Source organism: Muscardinus avellanarius (genome assembly GCF_963383645.1).
Source record: "Muscardinus avellanarius genome assembly, chromosome: 6".
NCBI lineage: Eukaryota > Metazoa > Chordata > Mammalia > Rodentia > Gliridae > Muscardinus > Muscardinus avellanarius.
Window position 1 is genome coordinate 65,248,240 of NC_137791.1, and position 11,451 is coordinate 65,259,690.

General features: G+C 45.4%; 1 protein-coding gene across 1 annotated transcript; it reads left to right on the top strand.

Annotated features, from left to right (window-relative positions):
- Positions 1-2,172: 2,172 nt before the first annotated feature.
- Positions 2,173-3,335, top strand: LOC308264432 (actin, cytoplasmic 1-like; the record flags this gene model as incomplete). Its single annotated transcript, XM_080697706.1, has 1 exon — positions 2,173-3,335. The coding sequence occupies one exon, from the start codon at positions 2,173-2,175 to the stop codon at positions 3,298-3,300; it is 1,128 nt and encodes a 375-aa protein (XP_080553832.1). The 3' UTR covers positions 3,301-3,335.
- Positions 3,336-11,451: the final 8,116 nt, after the last annotated feature.

Consider the following 11,451-nt stretch of genomic DNA (forward strand, 5'->3'; position numbering starts at 1 on the left):
CTTCCCAGGCTCTTTTTCCACTCTGAATGTTGTCCAGTGTTCCTAAGCATGCATTATGGTAGCATTCGACATTTGGTGTAAATTCTCCAAAAAATAAGGGTGGTAGGATCCGGTTTCTGCTTCTCCTGAATACCAGTCTCCACCGCCATCGCGGAGACCTCTTTCAACACCGCCTTTCTCCTTGGTCTCCGCTAAACTCTCTCCTTACAGGTGATGTCTGAGATTCTTAACAATATAGAGAAATAGCTGTCCTCCTTCGCGGGGAATTTTTCCATAAGTTCCAGGGCATTTAGATAAGTTTTGTCTGCATCTCCAGTGTCCTGGCATCCATAATGGCTTTCTAAACTCCTCTCCGATATTTTTCTTTTTTTTTCTGTTCCTTTTTTTTTTTTTTTAAATAAGAGAAGACAGTATATGTGGTTTGATGAGTTAGTGGGATCAGGCACTCACTCAGTAGCACTGTAATCCAGTCGGTTTCCCCATGGGTCCAGAGTGCTCTGCACTACTCCGCCTGGGGCCCTGGTCCTGAGGGGTCTTTTTGGAATGTTGCACAGCATTGAGCAGCAGTTATCCTCCAACGGGATGACGGCCTACAACTTATCAGTGTGCACTTCCCCGAGCATCCTTTGCCTGCAGAGGGCTAACAGCTCACATCTACAAAACGAATTGGCAAAAAAGGTAACGAGTTCTCTTATTTGTATGCCCTGGAAAGCAGAGTCCAACTTGGAACCTTGGACGTTCAGGATGCTTCTGGCAGACCTATTTTTAAAATACACCCTGGAATCACGCTACTCTGGAATGGCAGTCAAAAACCTCCTACATGGAAGTGTGGGAAGGAGAACTGAGAGAGTCTCTTGTTTCCCATTTGGAAGACAGAGCACTAGATTGACCAAACCTCAGAGCAGAAGGTAGTTTGACGTGAGAGGAAAGGGTGTGGCCCTTGGAGACCAGTCATTCCCTGTCCGACTGGCTGATTCAATGGTAAGGGATGTGTATCCTGGAAATATCTCCAAGTCACAGCCTCCTCACCTGCTCTGTGGCTGCAGTAACATACCCAGCTGCTCTGGATACTACTGTCTGGCTTTCAAAGAACCAAGGGCTCCATCTATACAGCCTTCTCTCTGCCAGCTATGGTTCCTTTAGTGAAATATGTGACTACTATTTTCTGTTAGATTCCCATCACTATTGCAAAATACCTGAGATAACTTTTAACAAGAATAGATTTATTTGGTTTGCAGGCCATGACTGATTGGCCTGTTTGGTTGCGTTAGGACCAGTGTCGTTGGTCTATTATGGTGGGAATGAATTACAGCAAAACCTCTGGCAAAGAAGCAGAGACATTCTTTGCAGAGGCACGCCCCCATTAACCTAAATACCTCCCGTGAGGTCCCATCTCTTAAAATTCTCCAGGGTGACCAAACTTTCCATACATGTGCCTTTGGGGGACTTTGACATTTGAAGGATGGCACATTTTGTCTTTGTTACTAGAATGAGAAACCATATTAAAAACATCCTAGGACATACTAATAAAGCTCCCACATGCCTATCAAGGCCATGGCTCTTCCCCATGCATACCTAGAAAGCAGCTGAAGCAAGGTGGTTGTGCACGGACAGGCTGCAGCTGACTGGCACGTTTCCTGTCCCCCAACCCCGTCCCTCACCAAGACCCACAGAAAATCTCTGCTTTTCAAGTTTAAGCCCAAGAAGCGAATTTCATAAGTTTTCATGTACTGGAAATTTTTATCAAGTTGAATAACAGAACTTGCTGTGGAGGTGACTTGAAAATTATCCTACTTTAAATGTAAAATCGTGCATATAAAAGTGTTGGCAATAAAAAGTGTGTCAAATTATAACTATAGTCTACTAATTGTATTTTAAGGTCTGTGTTCAAAATACTCCTGAAATTATAATTGTTTCCTCTAGAGGAAACTGTTTTTTATACTAACTGAATTTTTCTCAGAATTCTAAATTTCACACTTTTATTAGCTCTGAGACTCCTCTGTGATATGTGATTTATAGCATGATCTTTTCTCTTTTGTGCCCCAGATTGCTCTTGTGCAGTTTCTCCTTGAAAAATGTGTCGACATAGACTGCAGAGATCGCGTCCACCCCACGAGCACAGTTTCCTCGCCGCTCTGCCGCCACCGGTCCACACCCGCCACCCAGCTCACCATGGATGACGATATAGCTGCGCTCGTCGTTGACAACGGCTCCGGCATGTGCAAGGCCGGCTTCGCCGGTGACGATGCCCCCCGGGCCGTCTTCCCGTCCATCGTGGGGCGCCCACGGCACCAGGGCGTGATGGTGGGCATGGGCCAGAAGGACTCCTATGTGGGTGACGAGGCCCAGAGCAAGAGAGGCATCCTGACACTCAAGTACCCCATCGAGCATGGCATTGTCACCAACTGGGACGACATGGAGAAGATTTGGCATCACACCTTCTACAACCAGCTGCGTGTGGCCCCTGAGGAGCACCCGGTGCTGCTGACTGAGGCTCCACTGAACCCCAAGGCCAACCGTGAAAAGATGACCCAGATCATGTTCGAGACCTTTAACACTCCAGCCATGTATGTGGCCATCCAGGCTGTGCTGTCCCTGTACGCCTCTGGCCGTACCACTGGCATTGTGATAGACTCCGGTGACGGGGTCACCAACACAGTGCCCATCTACGAAGGGTACGCCCTTCCCCATGCCATCCTGCGTCTGGACCTGGCTGGCCGGGACCTGACAGACTACCTCATGAAGATTCTGACTGAGCGCGGCTACAGCTTCACCACCACAGCGGAGAGGGAAATTGTACGTGACATCAAGGAGAAGCTGTGCTATGTTGCCCTGGACTTCGAGCAGGAGATGGCCACCGCAGCCTCCAGCTCCTCCCTGGAGAAGAGCTACGAGCTGCCTGATGGCCAGGTGATCACCATTGGCAACAAGCGATTCCGCTGCCCCGAGGCGCTCTTCCAGCCTTCATTCCTGGGCATGGAATCCTGTGGCATCCATGAGACTACCTTCAATTCCATCATGAAGTGTGACGTTGACATCCGCAAGGACCTCTATGCCAACACAGTGCTGTCTGGCGGCACCACCATGTACCCAGGTATCGCCGACCGGATGCAGAAGGAGATCACAGCCCTGGCCCCCAGCACGATGAAGATCAAGATAATCGCTCCCCCTGAGCGCAAGTACTCCGTGTGGATCGGCGGCTCCATCCTGGCCTCGCTGTCCACCTTCAAGCAGATGTGGATCAGCAAACAAGAGTACGACGAATCCGGCCCCTCCATCGTCCACCGCAAATGCTTCTAGGCGGACTGTTACTTAGCTGCGTTACACCCTTTCTTGACAAAACCTAATGCGCAGAAAAAACGAGATCAGATTGGCATGGCTTTATTTGTTTCCTTTTTTTTTTTGTTTTGTTTTTTTTGTTTTGGCGCTTTTGACTCAGGATTTAAAAACTGGAACAGTGAAGGTGACAGCAGTTGGTTGGAGCGAGCATCCCCAAAGTTCAACAATGTGGCCCAGGACTTTGATTGTACATTGTTCTTTTTTTATATAGTCATTCCAAATAATAGTGAGATGAATTGTTACAGGAAGTCCCTCGCCCTCCCAAATGCCGCACCACTCCTCTTCAAGGAAGATGGCCCAATCCTCGCCTGAGTCCACACAGGGAAGGTGACAGCATTGCTTGTGTGTAAATTATGTAATGCCAATTTTTTTAATCTTCACCTTAATACTTTTTTATTTTGTTTTATTTTGAATGGTCAGCCATCAAGGCACCCCAACTTTTTGTCCCCCAACTTGAGATGGATGAAGGCTTTTGGTCTCCCTGGGAGTGGGCTGAGGTGTGGAGGCAGCCAGGGCTTACCTGTTACACTGATTTGAGACCAGTTCAATAAAGTGCACACCTTAAAAAAAAAATTGTGTCGACATATTTGGAGATGTCAGTTCTGTTTTCAGAGAGTGCTCCACAGGCAGTGACAGCAGCCAGGAGACTTCTGTCACTCTGAGGAGTATCCTGGGAGGCTCTGGTGAGGAGGGGAGAGGGAGGGTCCTGGGAGATGCGGGGGGCAGGGAATGCTGTCCTGGACTGGGATGTTTTCAGCACGCCACCATACCTGTTCACCAGGCAGCTCACACATCTGGGGTTCCTAGGACAGGAGGAGGTCCTGAGTTTAAGCAGTGGATGGTGGAAACATAATGTCATCAAGACATGTCACTGTAGGGTTCAGGATTAGGGAACCCTTCCAAACTAAGTCACATGGGACCTCACCTGTATGAGCTGGAGGTTCTGGGGCTGGCACCTAAGACATGGGTCTGGGATGCTGCCTGTTTCCCATTCTCCAACTGCAGTGATTCCAGAATGTTTTGGAACCATTGTAAAGAGTGGCATCACCGAAAGATGACTTGACACCCACTTTCCCAGAGGATCACTCTGGGGCCACTGTTTACCACTGGTCTCTTCATATCTAAAATAGGAAAAACATAATCTCTAAGTCTCAGGGAGCTGTAAGGATTGGAAAGTAAGATAATGGATGTAAAATAAACGTTTTTGACATGATTGAGGTGCTGGGTGATTATACCACCCTTCCATCTTCTCACTCCATAAAATAAGAATACAGTCAATAATAATACTAGTGGAACAAGTTTTTATTATTTTGTTGATAACAATCAATAGTCATAAATTTCAAGTCATACACCAACACTCTACAATGTTTGCAAAAACAAGCATCTTGCGTTTGATTTCCTCATGCCTTCCTAATGAAGGCATACTAATTTGTATACTTTTTGTATCCAAAAGACATTTTTAATTTGGAACCTAGTTATAGAACTTGTCCAACATGAGAAAACATTTGTCTGAGAATGGATTAGAAGATGCTCAGGGCCAGCGAAACCCGCCTGTGCCATCACCATGCCACCCCTCCCAGACCTTACCCTGCAGTGTTGCAGGGCCGCCACCTTTGGTGCCTTCCCTCCTCCTTACCGCCTCGCTCAGCATCGGCATGCTCACCCAGTGCCCACAGTTCACTTACACAGTGACCAGCCGCCACTCTGAACCTCTTCTCTAAATCCCATAGGCCACATGAGTACAGAAGCAACAATGTATTCCAATTCTGAAAATTCAATAGATTTATGCCAAAAGTAGGTACGTTTTGAGATGATGCTGCTAAACAGAAAACACCTGGGTACATTTCTACAAGAGGAAATAACCTGACAGAAAAAGAATTGTATCACCCTCTGGTAGTGGCAACAGCCTAAATAGAAACCTGGTAACGTGGTAATGAGGACCAACAGGTTCTTGAAATCATCTTAGAATCTCTTCCTGGATCTTACTGTATTCCCGTAAGTGGTCATCTGCATGAGGAACTGCTGGCCACAGGTATATATAAATATATATATATATACTTGCAGCCAACCATAGCTGTGCCGGGACCACAGCATGACATCCTGTGACATCCTGGTTGTGCACATAACAGGGCAGATGGCGCTTTCTATGAGCTATACCGACAAAAGTGTCTGAACTCTCCAGAAGGATTTAGAATTACCCATCTCCAGACTTCCCAATCTTTGACCAACAGTACCCTCTCAGATAACGGGAGATTGCTCTCCAGAGATGAATGTGCGGGCAGAGCCACACTGGATCTGCTATTGAGCTCCTGTAAGCAGTGGTCCAGCACCAAACGCCCTGGGCAGTTTTGCCTGGGTCATATTCTAGAGTCACCACCCAGCTCCACAATGGACTGGGGCCCAGGGGACTAGAGGAGAGAACCCACTCTGAAGGCATTTAGGTTTAGTCCCATCAAACAAAGGTGCTTCCACGCCCCCAAACCTCCAGAGCCAGCCACTGTAGGAGCAGATTCTCTCTGCACATGTGGGTACCCCCTGTGAGAAAGTGACCCCCATGGCAATACTGTATGCCATAATGCAGTGGGCTGCAAACTTGTGTCCACACTTGACCCCATGCTCAACATGAGGCCTTGGAATTAGCAGCAGCTCACTCGGGATGACTGTGAGTGAACAGCTACTGGATTATAACCACAGTAGCTACCTAGAGGTACTTCCTGAGCTAGTTACAATGAGGGGAGTTTGGGTCTATGTAGTAAGACCAGTGAAACAAGTTGGAAACTTGGGCAGATAGCCAACAATCTGTTGCCTACAAGTGCAGAGAGTTGAGTTTTTCAATAGTTAAGAGAAATGACAGATGAAGATCTGATGAGTGTTCTCCCAAGGAGCACAAGAGTTCAAGAGCAAAGGCCCAGCCTTGCTGAAGACCCATGCATGAGTGCCGGGGCTGTGTGAAGTTCATTTGTTTCACAACCTTCATGACTGGGCATCAGAAGCACAGCATCCAAAGAAAAAAGCAAAATGTGTATACTTAAGTCTTCTTTGAAAACCAAGAAGACTCAGGCTGAGTCATCACCTGGCCTCATCAGTCTATACTGGTTTGCTTGAATATCCCTACAGAGGGAGTTTTGGGTGAGGGGAGACTGTACCTTTATTCTCTCCAGGGTCTGCGTCTGCTCTTTCTGCTTCTAGTTTTAGTTGGAATGAATCCACACACCTGCTTCTGAGTGAGCCATGTCGGTGTGGGTCACATTTTGTGTAGCTGTGGAGGGAAGTGGGGACTAAACTAAATTCCTAATTCAGTGTTTTCTTTGTAATTGCTCCAATATACTTACATTTTCTTCACACAACCAATATTATTTTTCTGTGTAAGGATTTTCTTCGAGACATCCAAGGAAGTGTATTCACATTCAATCTCTATGAAAAATGGCTCAGTGTTGTTGAGAAAAGAAGTGAGGAGGAAAAAGTAGCCACAGCAAAGAGGTAAGTGCAGCAAAAGCTCCCGTGACTGGGCTCAGATCAAAGCCAGCACGCCTTGGAGGAGTTCCGGCTTGTGTCTTAGTTTTGTCCAGTAAAATCCTGGCTGGTGCCCAAGTTTTGAGGCAAAGAGCGTGCCTCTCCTGATGGCCTGGATGTGGACTCCTTGGCCCAGGCACACATTTTGAACATAAGATGACAGCAAGGGATGGATCCATTAACAAAACCTTGTTAGATGCTTAATTAACCAGACAAGTTCACCTTGGCTCAGGAACTGAGTTCAGGGAAACATTTTTGTACCCGTTCATGCCTGGGCTGTGTGTTTTAGGTATCAGGTAAGTTCTGTGCTCTTACCGAGATTTTATTCTGGAATCTCTACCGTATAAAAGAAGGAAAACCTTTAAATTTAATTTTTAAACTCATCAGCTTTTAGTAGGACACATTCTAGAATGTTACAGGAGTGTTTCTGTTTTGTTTTGTTTGGTTTGGTTTGGTTTGGTTTGGTTTGGTGTGGTGTGGTTTGGTTTGGTTTGGTTTGGTTGGACTGGGGGTGGAACCCAGAGACTTTCTACCTCTGGCATATACTCTCAGACCTATTTTATATTTGATTTGGAAACAAGATGTCACTAAGTTCCTGAGAGCCTCACTAAGTAGTGGAGGCTGGCTTCAAATCTGTGGTATCCTCCTGTCTCAGCCTCCCAAGAGCAGTGACTACAAGGCATGCGCCACAACTATTGGCTACAGGTGTGTTACATGTATTTATACTGCAGTAACATACGCAGCTGCTCTGGGCACTCTTGCCGGGCTTTAAAAATCCAAGGGCTCCATCTATACAGCTTTCTCTCTGCCAGCTATGGTTCCTTTAATGAAATATTGACTACTATTTTCTGTTAGATTCCCATCGCTATTTCAAAATACCTGGGATAACTTTTAACAAGAAAAGATTTGTTCGGTTTGCAGTCCATGACTGATTGGCCTGTTGGTTGCTTTAGGAACGGTGTTGTTGGACCATTTTGGTGGGAATGCATTACAGCAAAACCTCAGGGCAAAAAAAGGAGAGAAGTTCTTTGCAGATGCACGCCCCCATTAACCTAAATACCTCCCGTGAGGTCCCACCTCTTAAAGTTCTCCAGGGTGACCAAACTTTCCATATACGTGCCTTTGGGGGACTTTGACATTTGAAGGATGGCACATTTTCTCATTGTTACTAGAATGAGAAACCATATTAAAAAGATCCTAGGACATACTAATAAAGCTCCCACGTGCCTATCAAGGCCATGGCTCTTCCCCCTGCATACCCAGAAAGCAGCTGAAGCAAGGTGGTTGTGCAGGGAAAGGCTGCAGCTGACTGGCATGTTTCCTGTCCCCCAACCCCGTCCCTCACCAAGACCCACAGAGAATCTCTGCTTTTCAAGTTTAAGCCCAAGAAGCAAATTTCCTAAGTTTTCATGTATTGGAAATTTTTATCAAGTAGAATAACAGAACTTCCTGTGGAGGTGACTTGAAAATTATCCTACTTTTAAATATAAAATCATGCATATAAAAATATTGGCAATAAAAATGTGTCAAATTATAACTATAGTCTACTAATTGTATTTTAAGGTCTGTGTTCAAAATACTCCTGAAAGTATAATTGTTAAAAGAATTATCACTAGTGTGATTTTACATATAAGAAATATATGATTCTGAGATATTAAATAAGCTTACCAAGGTAAGTAGCTAGATTAGGGCAGGGCTGGAATTTGAACCTAAGCAATCTAGATCATAACCACTCTTATCACCCTACAAAAATACTGCCTTTCTCTTTAAGCCTACTGGTGGGTGCTCCAAAAATGTGCTGATGGTAATAATTGGCTATATGTCTCCTCTGTTAAATAGTAAGAATTGGCTATGTCTACACTGCTCAACAGCTCAACACTACTCTAGTGGAGAAAGCAGGAACTTGGTTTAGAAGAACCATGGCAGCTTTTCAATGTTTGGAAAGTTAGATTGGGGGGGGGTGTTCGTTTCTTATGTGGTGTCCTTGGCCCTGGATTTGATGCCCAGCAGCACAAACCAAACAAAACAAACAAAACACACAACTAAAAATGAATCAAGCAAACAATTAAATGAACCCTCTCCTAGACCCATAATAAAGACCCAGTGAGGGTGGAGAGTTTGGTCATCCAGGAGAGCCTTGTTCATGGTTCTCAGTTTTTAATAAAAACTCATCCCTCCAAGTCCTTGGACTTGCGGTCCTTCCTGCCACTCTGCAGGCCCACTCCCCTCCGCAAGCCTCTGCCCAGGTTTTCCGCACTCGCCGACTAACTCCCCTTACTACCTCACTGGCCTTTCCTCCCCTAGCTTTCTCCACACTGAGCCCGTGTTCTTCTAAAGACGTAGTGTTAGATAATTAAGTTCTTACTTCAGAACTCCCCCAACCCCATGAGCTGAGTTTCCTGAAAGGCCCTGGTCTCACTGGTTAAGCTGCCACCCCCCTCCGAAGTACCTGGTCACTTACCTGGGAGACCTGCCCCTTCCTGGTGCCCCTTAGCCAATCAATGAAAGGGACATTCCCTGCTGACCTCAAGCCAGTTACCTGGCCTAATGACCCCCTCTTCTGGGACCCTAGCCAGTTCGTTCAAAGGGCATTTTCCCTAGCCTATTAGCCCCAAATACGTAACCCCAAGCTCCTATATAACCCTGACTCCCGCATGTGCTCCCTCTTTCTTTATTCCTCTTTCTCTCTCCCCCTACTCTCCCTCTCTCTCTCTCTCTCTCTCTTTCTCTCTCTCTTTCTTTGTTTCTTCCTTTCATACCGGACCCTCCAATAAATCTCTTGGCTACACGGTGATCTCTGGTGTGGTCAAACTTTGTCCTTTCACATAGTGTCCGGAGCCTCCTCTAAAAGAGCTCATGGCTCCTTGCTGAGCATAGATTTATTTCATGATGGGGTCTTTTTACCTCTCTGCCCCAAATCTTGTTGTATCCTCCATATGTCTGCTGCTTCCAAGTAAGGTCACAGAGCATCTCAGTGGACTGACTCCAAAATGATGTTACCCCAAGGCAGAGTGGAAACCGGATGTCTTTGGATCTGTCAAACGAGAGACACCGTGACAATGGTTGATCCATAAAAGATCTCTTAAATGCAAGATACTTTTTGGAAATTAAAGTTCACATTGGACATCCCTTTTGCTTTTCATTGATAAATTGGAGAAACCACCAGATAGTGACGCCAGGCTGCTTACTTGTCAGGACTGTAATCTCTGGGCATTAACTTTATTAAATTGCTTAAGGCTGTATGTATGTAGGCCCGAACCCTTTGGCTATGAGGCAGAGGGTAACGCCCAACTTATTAGAATGATCCCTAGGGGGAAAATGTAAGGGAAGGGCTCTGAACTCTTGGCCCAGAGTTGAGTCTCTCAACAGGTGCAGTAGTTTTTACTGGACCGGAGTCAGGCTGAGTGCCAAGACATCCTGCTGCCTCGGCATCTATGTGTTGAGAACCCCCACTCCACATAGTAAAATCGGCAAGGACGCCCCGAGAAGGAGGTATTGTCTCTGGCCAAAGTACCCCCCACTTTTAGATACCCTTCACTATTATTTCTTCTAACTTTCTACACGAATTGCTCCAGTGATGTGAAATTAGGACTATAAAAAGAAACTGAGTCCGTGGAGATAAACTTTCTAATAATTTGTCTAAACGTCCTTGGCTCTGCTCAACAATAAACTGGCCAGAATTCAGGTACTGTGATAAGCACCCCAGCTGCAGCAATCACAAATGGCCTCCGACCTTCATCACTATCTATCACTCCGGCAAAAGTAGCTCAGTTCAAAATAATTATTCACCCTTGAAATCCTGCCTAGAGACAGAGAAAAACTTTGTGTGTGACCTTAAAGAAACAACTTAGCTGCCCGAATACAATAGACCCAAAGAAAAAGACTGTTAACTTTTACCTCAGTGTAAGCACTCCAGGAGATAAAAAAAAATGGCCACATAGTTAGAAATGAATATGACAGAATAAAGGACAGACATTCTAAAAATATATATGTATGAAGGAAAAGAAATACCATAAGAGTAAGAAAAGCATTTTTGCATGAAGAAGAGCTTATCATAAGAAAGTCCCAACTGGGAAAGAAAGGAATTAGAAAGTTAGAAGCAGGTTGCAGAGAGTTTGTGACAGGGAAGTGGATTATTAAAGATAAGTGGATTCTTTTAATAGGCTTGTTGTTTAAGGAAGAGTGCTCAGCAGTTAAGGAAATGCATCTGACAATTGGAACTGGGAACCTTGTGGTGTTGTTTGTGGTATTTTGTCTGCCAAACTGTGTTGTGAGTATGCTTAAGCTTTCAGATTCAGAAGATAAGATGCCAATACCTGAATTACCAAATCTCCCCACACTTGTTATATGAACTGAGCCCAAAAGATGGAAAGTTCCAGGAAGGGTTAAAAGAAGATTCCCCTGAGAAGTTCCCAAGCCTTGACTATTCCTGTCTATTCTGGGAGGCTGCCACCTGCAACTGCTTATCTGCAAGACCTTGGAGAGAAACAGAAGTTAATTCTTCAAAGGCCAACAGCCAGCTGAGAGACACCCGCCCCCGTTTCTCTTAACTTTACTGGAAAAGTGTATAAATTTCTTGGGTTTTTCATAAAAAAGTGT